Here is a 21935-nt window from a genome sequence, read left to right as displayed (position 1 = left end):
TTTGTGAGCATTCCACAAGTATTTCGTTTATGACGCCACCGCATGGGGGCGCAGTGCACTTATGGTTTATACGTCCTGCGTCATGTCGAACCGCTCTTTTGCGACACTGTTGTAACTTTGTCTTTAATGGCAAGAGCATTATTATGGGCGATATCAATATTATATCGTATAATGTTATCGAGATGTTCTTATAAGCTTCTTATAAGATTTTTATCATTTATAATCGTTTATAAATAAAATGAGATCTTGTTTGAACGTGAATCACAACAGTGTTCAATGTTTGTGGCGCATTCACAAACTTAAAACACAAAAATGTGTCCCTTTCTCGCATGTTACTTTATTTCTTTGTTGTTAGTAAATGTTTATAACATGTAATTTATTTTTGCATGTAAATCCTATGGACATAATTTAAAATAAAAAAATGTTTCAGAATATTGTGTAAAGTTATTTTTCGAAGGAGACTCCTATAAATGTAATTTAGATTTGCCTTCTTATAGCTTTTGCAATTCATAAATATATATTTTTTGTTAGGCCTACTTTGTGCTCCGAGTTCATTTTTATTTAGTCATAGTAACTAAAATGCAAGTCATGAGCAACGTGTGGAAATGCAAAAGTGTCTTAAATGTATGTGTAATAAACTTAACGTGTGGAAATTTATTGTAACCGAGTGTCACACAAATTGTAAAATTAGAATGATGCAGACAATGTTACACAAGTTTTTATTTTGCATTATAGGTACTATACTATATTCTACTTAAATTATTGTATTATTTAAAGCGTCGGATTTAATATATTAAAAACTGTAAAAGTAGGCTATGTAGTAAATGCAAGTATTTTTTGGCAAGTTTGCTTAATTTTGCCAATTTTTATGTTTAACAAATTTACTGCTGTAACAGATTTAAACTTTACACATTTTTATATGAATATGTTGTCAAATATTTCAACATTTATTTTCATTGGTGCAGGTTATCCCTCACACGCTATAAACCGATAGTTCACATTATTTATAGAAGTTGGACATTGCAATAATTTCAACTCGAAACTGTTCACTGTGGCTGAATCCATGTTAACTTTATTGAGTGGCTTAAATTAGAGAGGCAATTTTTCAAATAAACGATGTGAAATAAACGCTCACCTTACATGTGCATGCTTACATAAATTAGAAAACGTGACTAAACACGGAAATCTGAATTTAAAATCTTACAAAATCATTTCAAAGTGCGTCTATAACAGACCTCCAAAAATCACTTCCAACTCTTGGATAAATATGACGATTTTCTTCACAAAAAAAGCACTCCCGCACAGTTTGGGATATTTACTAGAGTAAATATATGCAACTAAAGATACTATTCAAAATTTGTGTCTGAACAAATACATTACTCAGCTTTAACATGGAATTACCTTCTATTCTAATCTATTTTATTTTCAATATGTACATTATTATGCAGCAACAGGAAATAAGTACATTTCATACAAAAAAAACTTAAGATTTGTGGTATGTAGTTTTGACAAAGACCAGTGTGCGATATATAGACTATTTTTGAACATTACAGAAATAAAATTGTAAATGACAAAACGAAGTCTGTTCAACACTACGGCAATTTGTCTTTAGGAGATTGAATTTAAGTAGTGTTCATGAATAAAGTGCCACAGTTTGGTTTTGAGAAAAAAATGTTAGCAATGACAGGCCACTTCACTGATGGGTAAAATACATTTTTTCCAGTTTCAGAACAACAGTAAGTAAAATAAGACTATTCGACAAATACCCATCAGAACGCACACATCAGATTATGTCCTTATAATATTCCAAATTCGCGTCACAGAAGAGTCTGTGCAGACCAAAAACAAGCTTACTTCATTGTAAATTACATTTTAATCGTAGATTTAACCACTTTACAACATCCAAGTGAAATGGCCACATGGTTATTTCTCAAAGAACACCAGGTAACACTTTATAATGACTTTCGTAAATACCCTTAACAAACATCACACACCTTAACAGATATTTAGGTGATGTACATTTAAATAGTTAGAAAAGTAATGAAACGTTGTTTTATATATATTCATATCTGAATGCGCATAAACCACTCATCCGTTTGCAATCTCACAATGTCTGTTAACGACTTTTCCTTGAGAGTTATTATAAAGTGTTACCAAGCGAATAACCATAACCTTTTTGCGCACCGACAAATAGATTTCTAGTCCATTCAAGTCTTCCTCATTCGAGATTCGTGCAGGTGCATTTTGAACGGGATTAATCGAGGGAGTTTGCACGGCCGTTCATGCCCGGTGTTGGGACAGACTCGGGAGGTTGCAACAGGTCAGGTGAGTGGCACGAGGGACTACCGGGCACGCTGTGCTCACTGTCGGTATCACTCCCACGTTTCCCTCCACTCGCCCCAGACCCCGAAGACCCTCCGGCACTGTGCGTTTTGACATGTTTACTGAGGTGATCGCTCCTCATGAACCTCTTATTACACACGGGACAAGCGAAGCGCTTCTCGCCGGTGTGCGTGCGTAAATGTCGCTGGAGCTCGTCGGAGCGCGTGAACCTTTTCCCACAGAACAACCAGTTACACACAAACGGCCTTTCTCCAGTGTGCCACCTCAAATGAGCCTTGAGATGCGAAGTTTTACCGTACACTTTCCCGCAGCCGGGAATGTGACAGCTGTGAAGCCCCTTTCTGCGGAGGCTTGCCCCAGCTGGACCGAGGCGTTCCGCCTCCTGACAGTTCGGACAGTCACAAGTCGCTCTGCCCGAATAGCGCCGCGCTGAAGAACGAGGGGATCCCGCCAACGAGGCCGTCGGACCCCCTGTCAGCATGGAACCACCTGCTCCGCCCAGAGGAGAGGGACTCGAGTCCGGGTAAGAGGAGAGCACGGGTTTGAATCCGTCCATGAGATGCTGACCGGTGGTCAGCAGGTGCGGAGACGCACTGGTACTAAAGGCAGAGTGACTTAAAGTCGAGTAGTCTGAGTTGTATCCCCCCAGAGGAGAGTGTAAAGAAGTCTGCAGCCCTCCAGAGTGAAGGGACGTCTGGAGCGCGGCTCCGTTCGGGTTCTGCACGTCAATCCAACCGGCTCCCACGTCCCACCATGCAGATGCACCCGTGGTGCCCACGTCTCCGGTGGGTATGCCAGGATGCGAGGACTTGAACCACGACTCGTAGGGATGCGCCACGCTCATTCTCGGGTAGATACTTTGCAAACTGTCCACGGACGTGTGCACCTTGGAAATAAACATGGGCTGATGGCTGGGCTCTTGGGAATTGTTGGAAACGGACGCCTGGAAAACGGAGTAGTCGTTTCCGAAGTGAGAGTTGGATGAAGTACCAGAAGTTAAGGAAAAGGCACTTGATCCCGTGGAAGTGTTCGTGCCAAAGGAGTCGCTTAAACCACCGCCATTCCGAGAGAAAGAGGATAAACTGGATCCTAAACTACAGCTGCTGGCTGTCGCTCGTTTCCACGGGTGGAATCCTTTTCCGAACGAAGACGTGTTATCCGAAATAGAGGACTGCGAGGGACTCGGGCTCCCGATTTTGTTACACGTCGCAGCCAACATGGCTAAAGGAGTCGACCCCAATCTCGGCTCCTCCTGGAACAAAATGAGATAAAGGTTAGTAAGTTATAGCCTACGTGTTTTTGGGAGCTCTTGGTTCCCCAAAAGCACCACTGCAAATAGTTTGAAGGAGAAGATTTAGGATGTTTCGTTTACGGTTGCAACAGACGTAAGATGTGACAAGCTCACACAGGACAAACGTACCTGAATGATGGTAAAGAATCTTTTGCGGAAATACCACCAAGCGCAAACGTAAAACAAAACCAAAGCGCAGCATACACACACACACACACACAGAGACGCACGCACACACACCAGTATATGTGCACCGGAAACGAGTTATACATACAATGTCGAAGTTGAGAAATGAAACTCCTGTCCGTTTCTCTCGCTTAAAACATTATCAAGTGACTCTCTCCCTGGCTGACCCAAGAAATGTTAATCCCCACGGCAGGACAATAAAGGAAACTAATTAAACCAGCACGAAACTCCTTAGACTCACCCCTAGAAGTGAAGTTGCCATCACAAAAGTGCCCTCCTCAGAGGATCTTTTTATATTTATGAATCAGAGCACTGTTTTTTTAGAGGTGTGCAATACAATGATGTGGTCCGCCCATTCCAGCACAATTGTAGCTCCTCTCACAGCTTTGAAGTGCCGCTGTGACACGGGCGGCCAATCAGGACGAGCCGTACCTTCACGCGGCCACATTCTAGCGTGAGGTCATCGACAGAGCACTTCAGACAAGATCCCCACCCCTTCCAACATCCCCCTCATAATAAAACTCAAGTTAAATGAGAAGGACTGGAAGTTTTGGGCAAAAGTTTTCGATTCTTTTGTAACGAGGTTAATGAGGTTACGAGACCCGCCGAGGGTATTTTTGTGTATTATTTTTGCGTCGTTTTTTTTTTTGTATTGTTGTTACGCGTTTGTTATTATCTAATGTCCGTGAGAATAGTGAAAAAACTGGTCCTTCACTAAAAGTTACAATAGCCGCTATTGTACGCAAATCATTTCAATAAATTGGGCAAAATCACAGGTTGCATTTAAAGCTTAATTTCAGATAATCTGTAAATGTTTAGCTCCATCTACTTATTTACAATCAAAAGTGTATTATTTATTTATAAAATATATATCTCATTAATTTGTTAAAATTACACACGTTTTATGGGTTTCTTGCATTATGGATGCATTGCCTGAAAGTTAAAAAAACAACATAATAACAATTTTTTTCTGTACACACACAGGGTTGATTTTTATTAGGCCAATGAATTCTTGCATTTCACACTGAGAATTTGTTAACTCGTGCTGGTAAGCGCAAAAAATCATTTCATAACATAATACACGTACGTGTCTTTACAAGGTAGGATATGGCCCTTTTGTTCTGTTAACTCTCAACAGAAATACAGTCTCGGGCTATTGATATCAGGACGATGAATACAGAAATGCTCTCAGGATAATGATGTAGCCCCGGCTACTCTATTTACATGCGTCGTGGACTGGAGGCATAAATTTCATTTGAATTTCAAATTTAATAAAGCAGGAGGTTTTTAATCATGAGAAGTTTTATTTGTTTGATATTAACATTCTTATTGACCGGCTCCGTTGACCAACTTGGTCATTATAGGACAGCAAAAAGTTAATTAAAACGACCGAAGATTATTCATCAAATCATCTGCCTCCGCTGCGTCGCTTCCTTTATTGCTGGAAGTGATAGATGGCTGATCAGATTCATTTCTCTGTTTCTTCGATTTGCACGACAGTTTTCTTGTTTTCCTTTTTCAATGCTTAGCCTCTCTGATTGAAATATGTTAACTAAAACTAAAATGATAATAATAATAACATAGAATGAAAAATTAGCACGTAAATGTGAAAAAACATTTTGGAGTCAGATTTAATTTTCAACTGTTTTCTAAAGCAATTGTTAAGGATTGTAAAGTTGGTGACAAATGAAACAAGAAAAATAATGTATGATGATTTTTAAACACAAATCACAAAAAATATTCAACTATTTAAAAAAGCTGCAATTATTTTACTTAAACGTCAGATCATTTTTTAGAACTTTGTCTGCACGAATAGAAATCACATCTTAAAAAATATAATGACGCGCGCTCAAAAACAATCGAAAGCGTCACACACATAAAAACATAAGAAATTGCAAATAATGAAACAATCCCCAAATCCTGTATTAGTATCCGACAAATAAGTAAAGCGAAACTTTACAACACTATCCATAACAGAACGCGTCATCGTAACACATGTCAAAATACAAATGTCACATCCACAAACAAATGTCCTATAAACTGCAGCATTGTTTAATTGCAACAGATGCATGATGCACATACCGTGTCTCTGTCCTTGGTTTATTGATTGACCCCGCGCACATCTCCACTCGCGCAGCAGAAGGCAGTGGCGCCCGCGCACAGTGAACGCGCAGACCCTGGAAGATAAATGTTACTTTGGGAATTGAGTTTAATTACGAATAACGGAGGAGCCGCTCGGCCACCGGTGGTGTAATCAAAACATGTGTTCATGTCCTCTGACAGAGACGCTGGAGACGCCTGGCGCTGGCTGTGTTATCTTCAGAGGATGATGCGCAGCAACAGGGTGTGATCGCAAGCGAGCACTGCGGGATGTGATGTTTTTCAGTGATACTGAAAACGCAATTAACAGTTTATTCCTTTCAAACATCATACGTTGGATTTCCAAACCTCTCAAGAAAGGCGTCTGGGCAACATACACAAATAAAATGTCATTTATTTGCATTCATATCAGGATATTTTTTTCCTGCAAATAATCACATTGATTATTTCTTAAATTCTCAGAAAATGCACATGCAAATATCGTGTTGCTCTCATTCCCAAGATGCAACGCAGGCCACCGAGGTTCCTTTTGGCCTGCATTCTCTGTGACCCATTGAACAGATGTCCCAATCTCTGCCTTTCTTCTCCCATGCTTGGGCTACATTACCGTCATGAAATCAAGCTAAAGAAACCTGTCCCATTCGTGCCCCTAATCATCGCGTTATTCTGGCCCAGTGCGCACGAACAAAATGGGTTTAATATTGCGTGCTCTCCAATAATTTTGCGCAAAGAATAGAGGGGAAGTAAGCGGCTGTGTCCCGGAGATGGTGGGAGCACTTTTCTCTTTAATCTTATGATTATCCAGGAAAACTGATAATCCAGCGGTTTACCTGTCAGAGTCTTGCTAAACATTATAAGACTAATTGCCGAAATTGGAAACCAGTAGGCCTAATAAAGATTTAGGACTGCGTTAAATGTACTAAAATCTATATAATAACCAAATAAGCATCTCAAAGTATTCGAATTAACACTGGGATAAAAAAATATTTTTATACCCAAACACATGTTTTTTACACTGTAAATATTTTCGTAATATTAATGATTTGGTCAATAATGAAGCAGAAATGACAGAACATGGGTATAACAAGCATGAAGCAGGTGTCTCTTAAATAAAACTGTAAAAATTTGCTGTTTGCAAAAAATTCAGTCCTTCTCTTATAGATTTCACACATTATTAAAGCGTATATGCTACAGTTGTTACAACAGTTCTTTGTAAAATTTCATATAAATGTGAAGCCATGGCCGAACTCTTTCTTTTCAGCAGGAGGTGGGACAGAGAGACCAGATGTCCCTGTGTGTGTGAGGTTGCCAAGTGAGGCAAGAGCAGTGGAGCCCGTGACACAAGAGCCCAAATGGTGTGACAAAGCAGGAGCAGGAAGCCTGGCTCTGCCTGGGTGAACCTCAGAGAGCGCCAGTCCACATCCCGGCCCCAACCCTCGGCCCGTATCCCACTGTCCCATTGAACTACTAGAGCAAGGCCGTGGACCATGTGCTGACCTTTTGCTGGATCGCACAACCATAGACACGATCACAGAAGTGTAAAGGCACACATATGTGGGCAGCGTCACAAATATATGCAAACAAGTTTGAGCAGCACACACACACACAGCAGCACACACAACCTGCACACATATATGCTGTTTTCGTGTAATAAATGAACTCATAGCAATCATATAAGGTGTTTTTTATATACGCTTGTGTGTGTCCTGTGTCAAATAACTCATTCATCTTGATTTAATCAGTGTTGTGTGGACACTGGATGTGGGAGGAAGCATCCAGCGGCTAATCACCGAAGCTAAACACCTGGAAACGTGGCTTCATGGGATATGTGGTCATTATCATTATCATAAGGCCTCTAATTAACCAACAAATCACATGCTAATGTAACACGCTTTAAAGGAGCCAATGCACGTTACTGAATGACAGATGCAAATGTTTCTTGGGTTTTAAATATGACGACAGGTCAGACTCTGCTTTGATCCGAAGACATGTATGTTGAATAACTTTAATTGTGGGGTCAAAAAGGCTTGTTGACGTTTTTTTTGATTGCACGGACTGGAGGATTTCCTGAGTGTCTGCTTAAGTTTGAGTTTAAGTAGCAGAAATATCAACCATAAATAAGGCTCACAGATCTTAAAATGATTACAGTACAGTACAGAACATTAACGGTTACACTACAAAACAACGGTAATCATAATCCCCCTTTGAAGTAAAAAAACACAACTGCTTTAACTTAATTTGATCGTATAGTTCAGTCTTAAAAAAACATTGCCAGATACAGTATCTAATGTTTGTGCTCCCTTAACCATGCATGAAAACGCAGTTGTCAACAATCACGCATCCTGATTCGCCATGCTTTTATGCGAGTGGGTTCATCTGGTGGTTGCCGGCCAGTAAGGTCATCAAAAGCGGGTAAGCGGTCTTTGTAAGGACCCCAGCACAGGTGTGGCAGCAGCCCTTGCTGAAGGAGTGCAGTGAAGCACGAACAATCATCTAAATGTCTGTGAGATGAAATGGCTAGTTAACAATCTTTTGACTGCCCCAACCTCCGAGCTTTTGTCGGGTATCGATCGACCAGCTGCCACTGGGTTATTGTCAGCCTGGATGGGAGCCCCTTTGGCTGGGTGGGATGGGTAGCAGTGTGTGTGCGTGGGGGGGATAGGGGTGGGTGTTGATTCTTTCTGAAAACCTTTCTCATCCTTTAGTTTTGAGTTTAATGAGGATAGATTTCTTATTTTAAAGCGTTCGGACGGAAAGAAAAATGAAAAAATGTTTATTTGAATGATGCTCCTGGTTTGCAAAAATTTTTTTTTTCATTTTCATTCTTTTAGCTATATTGTAAAAAACATATGCGCCACAAATATTAATAAAATACTGAATGTCATATCTAACTTTTAACTAGACTCTAGTGATATACAATTTTATTGGTTTTGCAAATTGCAGAATTTTGTACTATTTCAAAAATATGTAATTATGCAAATACAATTCACACAGTTTGGTCAGAGGAGTATTTAAACGTCATTCATTCCAATTACGATCAATGAAATTAATGACACATTAAAATCATGACACTAAGAGCCCAACAATCCGTTCCCGACTTTTCCTTCCGGTCCCCACCGTTACCCCAGCGAGTGTGTTCAGTGTGTCAGTATGAGGGACAGACCTAAACCTCAGTCAGACTGAGTAAAGTGCTGATAGTCAAGTTTCAGTAATTATCCACAACTGCCCATTCTGTCCATCTACAGCCATAATGGAGACCAGAGTGTGTGCCTGTCACCTCTGCAGAAAGGGTGGGAAGGGACAGGGCGGAGAGACAAGTATTTGCCTACCTCATTATGTCATAGCGATGCCACAATAGCAAGTTATTTTTTCTTTTGTCACTGTGACAAGGTTTAAGTTAGCAAACACATTTTGAGAGGGGCCCTGCATCATCATTTGTTTGCTTTTATTAGGTTTGTAAAGCATTGGATGAACTTTATGACTTGCACATTTGATGATTCGTTCTCAATACAACTTGCAGTATTGTGTACAATTATTTTTATAAATGTAAAATGTGCATAGTAGTATGATACATGGACACGTACAATTAATATTATAAGCTCTTTTTTTGAAAAATGTAATACTACATGCCTTCCGGACTGTGGTTTACTTTATACCTCTGGGTTGAGGGGGATGGGGGCGTATTGATTATTTTTTTATTCAGACATTCCTTTGTCCTTCCATTCCCTGACACTTGTTTTTAATCAGTCAGCTGATGTCTCTTGGCTTATAATTTGTGCTCAGATGACATGAAGAGAATTTAGATGTCACAGAGTGAAAGTTGCTTAAACAGCGCTGAGGTCAGCAGGCACCTTCAGAGACTCAGATATGGGGCGGTATGTCTGCAACACATGTGCTTCTATTTTTATCTATTTATTTGTAAATGTTCACAATAAAAACTTTACAAATATTGGAAAAATTTTGCCTACTTATATAAAATGTAATCAAAGGGAATGGATCATGCAGGGACTTTTAGGAACGCTTGGTTTATTGCGGTTAACTTTCACCATACATTTTTGTTATTAGTATTTTACTGTAACATGTATTGTCTTAAAATATAGAGAAACATTTAAAATTTTCATGTTAGTTTTAACCATTACATTACCTATTCAAGTTTTGTTACATTTATATACAGCTACATTGTGAAAGTTAAAAACTAACTAATAATAATAATGATAATAATAAACAAACAGAGTCATTTGGATTTACCTACTGTGTGTATTTCAGCATCACTGGCTTTTCATTTGTTATGCCTTCTTAAAAGTGATTGACATGGGGGCACGGTTGTCACTCAAGTCCCTGAGGTATCAGCCAAAGTTAAACAAAATAAAAACGTAAAAACAAAAACACGACTAAAATATACTCACCCTCTTGTCATTTTGAAGCTGTATGACTTGTTAAGCACAACACAACACAAAAGAAAAGAATGTGAAGAATGTTGGTAACCAAAAAACGGTGGTACCCGTTTACTTCTATTGTATAGACAAAAAAGTCAAAGGCTACCGTTGTTGTTTGGTTACCAACATTCTTCAAATTATGATTTTTTGTTTTGCAGAAGAAAGAAGGTCATTTGAAATAACATGAAGTTCACTAAATGATGATAGTATTAAAAAAAAATCCCTTTAACACTAAACTCTCGTGTGAAATCATGTCTATGAATTCTGACCTCACATGTAGTTACTTACATACAAGCTAATGAGCGTTCAAGCAGATTCTCCTTAGTGTCATATTGGATTTCTATTAGCTCCAATTTGCACATCGCACAACTCTTCTGGGCACCTTGCGGTGCGGATTTTGCGTCCCGAGTAAAAATCACGTCGGCACGGGGGAGAAATTAGAGAATTGAGGAAAAGAGGAATGAGGGAGGGGCTTGATAAAGGAAGTCAGGACATTCTTCTCACCATGCAATTTAATCACTGTATACCCAGGCAAGTATTGACAGTTGTCCTGTGGAAGCTATTAAAGTTGCTGTCCAAGGTTAAATGAAATTGCAGTTTATCAGGGAAGCATTGAGAAAATAAGGGAATCTGCTGGAGCGCTCTGATTAATGTGGAGCATGATCAACACAAGGGGGTTCATTAAACCATACATCACCAGGGTAATTTAACATGTCATCACGCCTGCCGTCTCCCCCTGCAACACGTGTATTTATTTGTGTGTGTGGGGGTATGACACTGTGTATCAATGGTTCGGTATCGGTTCGGGTGTCGCGGATGTTATCTTTCAAAGAATGATATTTGGTATTGTTCTCCGATGATGGTCAAAAATCATATACTGTAAAAGTAATTGTGAAGATGATGGTGCATGATGGGTAAGAAGTGAAAAGTTAATGGGATATAGTAGTTCACTCAAAAATTTAAATTCTGTCGTGATTTACTTGCCATCTCGTCATTTTAAACTCTGCCGAATACAAAAAATATTTCATATTTTATATAAACATTCTTTAAAATACCTTCTTTTGAATTCTGCAGAAGAAAGTAAGTCAAACAGGTTTGCAATGACAAGAGGGTGAGTAAATGATGACCAAAAATTCTAATTCGGACATCATTTATTACACCTTGTTCCATTTCCATACAATGAAAGTGAATTGGTGCGAAATCTGTCAATCCTCAACATACATTCATATCATCAAACACAGGTAAGATTCAACTGAACTCTTTAAGATTGGAGAAAGAACATCACATTGATATCTGTGAAAAAAATGCACAAAAGGGACAACCGCACTGCACTGCATCACCAAAACGCTCTGTTTTTCTATGAACGTCCTCATCTTGTCACAGTTTCCCCCAGCGTCTGGACCCTCTCTAATCAGGAGGGCCTCATGATCACTTGCAGTTCTGCAGTGGGACCGGCAAGCAAGCATAAATAAGGCTATGCTAATAGAGCTCGGCAAGGCATGTCATTTATTATCAAGGATTTGTTTACAGGAGGATAATTGATGGTGCCTGCGGGACAGTCGAGAGTCGGACATGAATCACGGGCCAGACGAGGCTCTTGATAAGGCACTGAGAGTCGCTAGTAATTAAGCGGGGCACTAGAGACCAATTGTTTGTGGAATGATTTGGCCGGGGCTAATTGACACTAATTGTTTAATCTGATTTTCTTGCCTTCCACTGTGATACTAAGTCGGGCCATGTAGAGCAGTCATCCACGGCACTGTATTAATGAGGTCTGGGAGAATATTAGTGAGTGCATGTGTGTGTGTGTCGTGAGGATCCATGCATATGGAAGGGAATTAGTTCTTGGACGGCCTGACGGTTCTACGGGGAGTTTGCTTTTATGAAGGTGAATAAAAGGGAAAGATAATGTGCAAGAATGCGTGCAAAGAATTTTACATTCACAAGCAGTACTATATTTACATGAATTGGCATTCCTTCATCCTAAAATAAAAATGTTGTCATCATTTATTCACCCCTCATGGCGTTTTTAACCTGTATGACTATTTCTTATGTGGAATAGAAAAGAAGATAATAGAAATCAATGGTGGCCAATGTTGTCTGCTTAGCAATGGTCCTCAAAATATCGTCTTTTGTGTTATGCAGAAAAAAGAAAGACAAACAGGTTGAGAATTACATTTTTGGGTAAACTACCGCCTTTAAATTCCATTCCACCTTCAGGTGCTCACACAGTGCTAACAGCAGGCCTACTAAAGTCGTAGCAGCGTTCCTCAAACCCCTCTGAGAACAGCTCAACCCCACTCTGTTCCAGCTGACTGACACATAATGGTTTTTAATAGCCATATTACTTAAAATTACTAGGTCAACAGTAGCAAATGTGTTTCATGGCTCATTAGGCAAAAATGTAAGACAAACAGTGGCTCTATATTTAACATTAGCAAAAATGTAGAAGAAATGTTTTCATGCTGGTGATGTGGAGTCTTGCAGAGAGTAATACTGGGGCTTTTTGGCAAAAGAAATGAGTTCCTGGAGAATGTGCAGGGTTAATAGCTTTTTCTTTGATGTCAATGATTCTCACCTAAGTTGCTATAAATGTTGTGACTGTGAATTAATTTAGATGAATCTAAATCGCTGGGGTCTTCCTGTTTCATTTCATAAATCTTGTAAGAGTCTGCGTATCTTGACAGAGGTGGAAATCAATCGAAATATAACCACAACGAGGGATATTAACGAAACTAAAAAGAAATATTTTAGAAGCTTTTACTCTAGTCGACAAGCAGAATCAATGCACATTAATATTATGTTATGCTCTGTTTAAATCAAGGCTGTCAAACGATTCATTACGATTAATCGCATCCAGAATAAAAGTTTGTGTTTACATGTACTGTGCATAATATACATACATGTATGCATATTTAGAATATATTTATTTATTTATATCTACAAATAATTAAAATTATATTTATGTATTTTTCTCAAGTATGTGTATGTGTGTATTAATACAAAATGTGTATGCACAGTACACAAACATATAACTTTTACTCGGGATGCGATTAATCGTTTGATTGCCCTAGTTTAAATACAAAAAAATATTTAATATATTGGTAATAATCAATAAAACGTTTCAACTTATGTACGAGCTTTGGCACGACTTTTAATTAAATAATATAAATAATACAATAAAAGCTTATTCAAAGATTTATAAACATTTTATTTTTCAAAAATGTTCATGCACAAAGAATATTTATTATTAATTATTATAGTAAATTATTATAATGATGTTTTTATTCTACATGTAAGTACTATATGTATACATCTTTTTGGATACGTTTGTTTCAGATAATGCACAAAAGCTCAAATAGTCTTTTAACTGTGTTCAGATATAAAAAACATATCTTGTCACACCGGAAACCTTTTACTGACTGTTGTTTAGTCATAAAAGCATAATAGCCCTGGAAAATAAGTCGGCAGTTGGCAGACAGACTTCAACTGAAGGCCTCGTGCTTTATCTGATTACGTTTGGCATGTTTAAGAAATGAGTGTAAGATGGGACGAGAGAACCGATGAACATTAGATCCAGCCACATCACATTTAACACTCATCAGCCTTGTAGCTTTTTTAATTAACACAAACCATGATGAGATATTAATGATGATTAGAACGGGAGATGTGATGTGTTACTCAGATCACTCATGGGCTCATGGGTTGAATTGTGCTGCTCTCTTGCCAAAATAGCAGCTTGGTAACAGTTGGCACACTTTGGGAAGGACGGTTATTTCATAATTTAAGTGCTGTTAGTTGGTGTGTATGACAAAAGATTCTGAATTGATAATAATTAAATTATTTGCATTTGGAATCCATGTTAATTAAACCCGACTTGATATTTAAAATGATCTTTCAACTCACCTCACGTGCGTCTTGTTTGTAGTCCGAACCGTATTTGCATTTCAATGAACATTTATCTTGTCTGTATCTTCTCAATGAGGTATTCGTGATTTATCAGGGATGGCTACCTTTACTTTGTGCTAATAATTGGATGCTATTGAAAGGATGAGTTTCATTGATTTTGTCGATGACTGTGGACATTACTGGCGTAAACTCTAGATTGTCAGCAGGGTCTGTGTTGAGCCGCGATCAATGGCGGTGAATCTTCCCCCCTACTTTTTTATTTACTCCGTCCTGCATTGATTGAAACATGCAATAGTTCTAAAATATTGCAAAGTTTCACCTTCTTCCTCCAAAAGCGCGATGTGATTTTGGAAGATAGATATCTATAGTAGGGTGCCTGTTCTTTCTCATTGAGAACAGCCTTAAACATATGTAAACTTTAAAACTTTGATAAACACTGACAATGTGGGATATTTGATCTCATGACAGCACTTTCATGTTAAATTATTGCCATTGTTAACTGACAACTGCAAACAAATCGCTCAAAGAAAAATCGCTCAAAGATTGCAAGATGATCTAGAGTCTCATATTTAAACGTCTACCAATTTAAGGCGACCAGAGACAATAGCTTTAGTCTAGCGAATTAATCCCAGACAAACACAAAAAAGACCAGCAATGTCATTGTGCATTCACTAGAGCCAAGCAATTTATTTGTCTGTTCTTTGTAAACAAAAACAAAATCTTATTTCGTCGTCCCATAAATGTGGTCTAAAACTGCCAAATGAATAATCCCAACAATCCACCTTGCGGATCTTGCCTATCCCCATTACTTAACCCATAAACATTAGCTCACCCTGCGCCGAGCGGCGAGTCGACGTTTGAGTCTCCCATTTTCTGAGGAGCATGGAGAAAGGTCACTTGTTGTAACCCATCTGGGACTCACTGGATTGAATGTAATCAGTATGCGCTTGTTATTCTGGCTGCCTCTGCTTTCTTCTTTATCTGCTTGTTGGCTAGAAGTTAATTTCCCTTGTGACCTTTGTGTAATAAAACAGTATTATCTCTTGCACTAGGGAAGAAGCAAATTAGCTTTCTCAGTAGTGTTTTGTCACTAAGGTGATCACTTATAAAGTTATTTACTTAATTAGATTAGGAGCGCTGTAAAATAGGCCCGTCTGAAGTGAGGAGGCGTATCTTGGCTGTCTGCATTATCTCGCCGTGTCAATGTCTGAGCATCTTCCTTGAGTAAAACCCCAACGGGCCTCGCTCCGGTACGTTCTCGAAGAGGATTATGGTGAAACTGAAGGCCAAGGCCAAACGCTTTCCGATGCGACCATGTCTAATTTTGACGGTTTGCACTTACTGTGAATCGTTTATCTGAAGTGGGCCGACGAGGGAGGTTGGATGACAACCATCTCAACACCCGGCTCCAGTGCACCCTCTGAATACATGTTTGGAAGCACCTAAACCGGACGGCATGACAAAAGCTCCATACTAAAAGCATTATAAGCGCCAATTCCCCCGTCTAAAGCTCTTAATGTGGCTATTTTGCACAGCGGTGCACGAACATGTGCTATTTGATAGCCTTGAGTTTCTTGCAACCATTCACTTTGGATAATCCTTTCCCTTCTGCTTAGACCGCGGCCTGATTTGTCGGTTAAACTGGATCTGCCACACTTTGTCCTGAACAACATGACGGCAATCTGTCAGTGCGCAACAGCAGTCCAGAGTTTTGTTTTTTCTTTGGCAAATTGCACGAACAGTCTCTCCCGGCGTTGCATGTCACTGCTTGTTTGAATGCTTTTGGTTACAAAGCGGGGAGTTTTTCCAGATAAATGTGCTTCTCCAGGATTGTAAAATAAGAGACTCTTTGAGTTTTCTGTGACCACGCACTATATGCATAGGGTTGCTAATTTATAAAACATGCATCTTTTTTTGAAAGGGAAAGTTGCCACACCCAAAAACACGAACCGGAAGAGTTTGTGAATGGAGAACAGGCGGTGTGAGAGTCCCACAGGTATCTGCGAGCATGTGTGTGTGTGTGAAGCTCTGAAGGTGAATGCAATGCTTTGCTGACCCGTGGAATCTACCTCATTATCTGAGCCATTGTGCAATTCTCCTTCCTTGGCCCCTTTCACACCCTGTCACCAAGCCACCTCCATTGCCACCGGCCCGGCCAGCTCATTCATGTCCCTTCAGCCCATTGTGAGGCCCCTGGAACCCAGGGCCCTGTAGCGAGCAGGGGGAAAGGGCGGCCCATGCTTTGTGTTTCCTTTGCCGCTCTTCACACGCACGGCGGGGAACTTCCTTTCTCATGTCACCGAAACCGGCATGGCCTAATCCGCCTGGCCACACCACCCGCCGAGCATGCTGGGAAGGGGCATTTATAAAGCGGTCCCTAATGGTTCGTTAATAAATCGCTTCCATTTTACGCTCGGCTCTTCACACCATCGCAGAGGAGGAAAAACACCGGAGGATCCAGGGAGCTGTCATTACGCGTGTTGTCGAACAAGCTCGCCGGCAAGAGGGGGCTTTGATAGGGGCAGGGATGGCCTGCGGTTCAAGAATCTCCAGAAAAACATTCAGAATTACTGTCAGGGAAGAATCTACGAGTTGTTTGACCCGGGATAAGGTGAAATAGATTGTAACAAGCTTTGAATGTACAGAAGGAGTGAGTTTAGCTGGAGGGTTAATGGTTAGAGCACTGACCCGTTGACCGTTTGCAGCCCCTCACAGGTCTCTAGAGAATATATTACCCATCATTCTCTCGCTTTAAAGAGGTGACTTGGTTAAAGCACTCTGCCTAAGAGGTTAGACAGGAGCTCCATATTGACTTTCGACAGTAACCAAGATGCGTACGCTCTGTGATCTGAATGGCCCCCGTGTGAGGCGTAGAGGGGGCTGATCGTGTGAATAGGACCATGGGTGATTGGCTCAGTGGGAGCGGTCAGGGGTGTTAGGGGTGTCGGGAGCCCACAGGGCTAATCTTGTTAAGTGTGACACACAGCCACGGGGAGTGGAGGGGTGGTCCCCAGTAAGAAAAACACACATTATGCACACACACACACGCATATACTAACAAGTGCACAAAGATGAAGGCGGATGGGAATATTTGAATAATTGTATATATATATATATATATATACACTATGTATAACTTAATGTTTAATGATAATTACTTCATATAAGTGGCCATTCATTTGACTTAAAAGTTTTGATTTTAACATGTTGTCAGTCGATAGTATTGATTATATTGATTTGCAATCAAGTGTGATCATTTCGGCTGTCAAAAATGGGTCCGCAATGCTTTTTTTGTGCCTGTGTAGTCACCGACCACAATCATAAACCGAAGCCTTTCAACTTTTTTGTGCCAATGAAATAAAAATCAAACTTCATGTTTGCGTGAGCGTGGCACAAGTGGATTAAGGTAGCAATTAGTTCTTTTTTTAGATTGCAGAGTCAAAGTAGTAATTTCAGAGGCCATGGGGTCATGTTGTTTGTCACGAGAAACTACGATTGGGTCAATTAGAGTGTAGGAGGATGTGTTCTGTTCATCTGACAGCTGCATGCAGCGCTACAAAACTTACCGATTAGCGAACGATCAGAAGAGAAAAAGAAAATAAAAACGAAACACGGAACGCTGCTCCAAAATCTGCCCACAAAATCACAGAGAGCCAAGGCATAATGGACCTTTTCCATTTTTGGCGAAAGCAAATGCAATTATTATTCCATTGATTCCTCATAGTATATAGACAGAGCGATTCGTAATGTGCGTTTCGAGATTCAAAGTCATTTGGATGATGTGTTGCAGTTTTTAATGCATGGAGGAGCATTCACAGGCACCATTAAAGGCTTTCCTCACCTCGCGCAATCTGCGTCGCACCTTTTGTCAGTCAATCAATGCTGTCTGTTATCCAGAGAGGCATAAATTGGGTGGTTATAACAAACAAAAAGCTATCAGTGGCCATGAATTGAGAGAGACTACTGAGTGGGGTCAAGCGTCAAAAGCTCGAAGTAACCGCGAGCGAGCTGCTCCATCAATGATGCGGAAAGAGAAACGGGCAGGAGAGTTTGAACTCGACATGAAATTGCGGATCAAATCTATAGTTTATGAAATACACTCAACATGAATCACATTTTTTTGTACTGTACATAAACTGTACTCGAAGAAGTACTGTGTTGGGGGTATGCCTGACAGGTTTGATAATCTGCGAACCGCAAGCATTATCAGTGTTTCAGCCGGGCGTTGAGAGAGGTTAGGGTCATGCTGGTTTACACGGCTAGTCCTGGTAGCAAACACAATTGACAGCATGTTTCAGATATAAACACCTTGTCTTGTCAGACTGCAGAATAGCATGTAATTACCTCTTCCATTCCATACGGGATCTGCATTGGTGTTGAGGGGATTTCCAATGTCCTTCTAGAACAACTCAAATGAGAGGAGAGAGTGAAGAGCGACACTTAGTTCTACTCCAAAGCGCTTTGCGAATTTTCTGGGTAATATTAGACACTGAAGTCAAGGTGAGAAATGGCGAAATGTGCTCGTTCTCTGACGTTTTCCAGGCATGAAGCCAAACTTTCACAGTTTGCGAACAGATTTAAAGATTGTGTACTTAAAGTATTAAACCCAAAAAGTGTATTGTGTACATTTTGTATACATTAGTCCTAGTCCTATTAAGCAAATCTGATTTATTTAAGCATTACATTTAAATGAAATAGCATAAGTTTGGTTACATAACCATAAAAAAGAAACACTTAAGAAACACTTATAACAAATACACACAGGGGGTTTTTTTTCTTAACGGTGAGGACTTCTATTGACTTCCATTGTTGGTATACTGAGCTAATGGTGTGTAATTCTACCTTAAACTTAACCCTAATGCTACTTTTTAATACTTTTTGGTATGGAAAAAACCTCAGGACTAACTACTGCTACTGAAATAAACAGATCATCAACAACAAGCTCTCTCTCTCACTCTGTTCTGTACTCCCCTGTATACATGAGGTTGTTTAAGAGGGTCTCACTTTAAACATTTCATCATAAATAAAAGCACGGAACAAACAGAAAGAAAGTGAGAGAGAAAAATACAGGGCCATTGTCATTGTTTATCTGGCCGTCTTTTCTTTCCTCGCCCTTGATTTCCTCTTCAGAAATTGATGCCCCTTTGAATTGAGGCTGACAGGTAATGGTTAGCACAATAACTACTAACTGATTTCATCAGTCAGTGTGTGTTTTCTTTTTGCACTCTACAAGTGCAATTGTTGAAAGTTGGTGGGGGATTAACTGTCAGATACATCAACAAGAAAAGGATGAAAGTACTGCAGATATGGCAGTGGAGGAGAGGGGTGACAGAAAGTGGAGGGTGGTCAAAGACACATGTTCGTCATATGGCACTGTCACATCTTGTAGATATAAAGCTTTATAGAAGAAGGAAAAAAACCTTTACTTTTTAAATGATTAAATACTGTGTTGTCAAAGTTGACAAGCATTTTTTAATACATTTAAATGGTTAGATATTTACAAAACCCATTGACAAACATCACAGCAGCAACATCTAAGTTTGCTTGAGTCACACCTATAACAGGAACAGTAATTTACTTAACATTTAAGATCGAAACGGTACAACTACATCTCTATATATACCGTAATATAAATCCAAACCACAGTGAGCAAGAACTGCCACCGGTTCCTCCTGCCAAGCATGATGCCTCTGAGTTTGTCAAAAAGAGCGAGTTGAGTGTGATTAAAAGTTCGAGTCCGATTAAAAAGGGATTTTTCTTTCCTCTAAAAAACATCACTTATTTCAACAGCTTGGATATCCCCCATACAGTGATGGAGCAGTGAAGCTGAAATCTTTGGCATCCCACTGCTGTCATTTCCACACTGTAGCATTATGACATTATAAACACCCTGTTTGAATTAAATAAAGCACTCTTTGCTTCTGACAATGAGTTCCCCTATTTATTTCTCTCTCGCTCGCTCTCTCTTTGAGAGTCTCTCTGCTAAGCAAAACAGCTGTGCTGGCCTTACAATGCATTAAGTCTCTAGTTCCTTTTAGATAGTTAAATTGTGCATGAAATGTAGCTGGCGCGGGGAGCTCAGAAGCTGGACTGATTAGGCAACATCTGTTACATTGGGGAGAAATCCGTGTCTGTCCTAATTAGCTGTCAGACGGGGAAACGGTGTGCCGGATGGCGCAGGGGGCTGCCACAGGTTTCTCTCTCCCATCCCGTCACCTGCCCGGGTCTCCTTCCTCCCCCCACAACCACCACTCATCAGACGTAATTATGGAGAACGCTGACACAAAAGAGCAAAATAGAGGGAAACTAGCTACGTCCATCTGTACACACCCAAACACACACACTGCCATGTATGGGCAGATAGTAATATAGTAGTATAAGCTAAAGCATGGGAAAAAAGGGACATGGGGTACAATGTTGTCCATCTTACACCTTGCATCATTCCCCAGACATGAGAGAGTTGACTATCCTTTATTAATTAATGAGACAAAAAATGCTAAATTAAATTCCATTATTTACTTATCTTGTACCTTATCCATTATTTAAGTGTCACCTGTGGAACACAAAAGGAGAATTTTAAAAAAATTGCTCAGAGTTCTCAATTGGGGCCTGAAAATTAGGGAATGAATCTTAAAAACGTGAAAAAGTCTATAAATGCGCTCCATGCGACCGCGCTGTATTCCAAGTGTTCAGAAATCATATGATAACTTTGTGTAAAGACAGACTTTTTTTTGTGATCTGTCAACTGCTTTTAACTAAACCATTAAGACACTGAATCATTAAGAGTGGTTTTGTGAAAACGGCCATATTTATAAAAATATATTTGAAGGTCATATGATGTTGAATATAGTGAACAAGCCATGTGAAAAACATTAATGATAATTGTATTGTTTTATCATATTTTATGATCAGGTGATCTGTCCCTTTAAGAGTTGAACTTTACAAGTTATTGAATCAACATCATGTATAGAAAATGGCATAAGACACCACAAGCAGGCTGGTACTTTCTGCCATAATTCATTAACTAAAACACACAAACATACCACCTCTTATTGATGACTCTTGATTCTTACTGTAAATCCATATGTTTTAATCAAGGACCCTTGGCAGACAGATGTCTTTAGTGTGGGTCAAGCAGACCGCTTACCTCTGCAAACCACACACACTCAGAATCTAGTGTTTATTATATTGAAAAAAAGAGTTGATGAGGAGAACTGTTGTTGTGTAATTGTAGCGCTGCCCACGCCTGCTTTTAAACTCATCATGACACGAGTCAAGACCTCCTACTTGGCTCACGTAAAGCTTGGATCTCTAAATGCTGAAACATAATTACAGCAAAGCTATTAGGGCCATAGGCATTTATGTTTCGCGCAGCTACCGTGTAGAATGTCAACAGCAACGCATTTGAAGCTTTAAGGTCCATGACACACACAGACGTGAGGACATGCACATGAGTGTAAATACTTTGTCGCAGGATTGTTTTGTTCTACACCTTAATCATTTTGAGCAGATCTTAACTTGGCCACAATATTGCGGTGATGCGGATGTTTCCATTTGACTTCTGATTGATAAATCAAAAACAGGCCATGGAATTGAAAAAGTTCCCTGAACACATACAGTTAAGATGCTGCCATCAATGTACGTATGTTAAAATTGTATTATTGTTAATA

The 21935-nt window shown here is 39.7% G+C and overlaps 1 protein-coding gene across 1 annotated transcript; it reads right to left on the bottom strand.

Moving 5' to 3' along the window:
• Window positions 1-1047: 1047 nt before the first annotated feature.
• sp8b (sp8 transcription factor b) lies at window positions 1048-3846 on the bottom strand. Its single transcript, XM_079468768.1, has 2 exons — window positions 3764-3846; window positions 1048-3595 (listed from the first exon to the last, which is right to left on the bottom strand). Exon 2 carries the CDS (start codon window positions 3560-3562, stop codon window positions 2255-2257), a length of 1308 nt encoding a protein of 435 aa, XP_079324894.1. The 5' UTR covers window positions 3563-3595; window positions 3764-3846; the 3' UTR covers window positions 1048-2254.
• Window positions 3847-21935: the final 18089 nt, after the last annotated feature.

This window comes from Barbatula barbatula, assembly GCF_947034865.1.
Source record: "Barbatula barbatula genome assembly, chromosome: 12".
Classification (NCBI taxonomy): Eukaryota; Metazoa; Chordata; class Actinopteri; order Cypriniformes; family Nemacheilidae; genus Barbatula; species Barbatula barbatula.
Note: the sequence above shows the minus strand (reverse complement) of the source record. Positions and strands in the feature narration are given on the sequence as shown.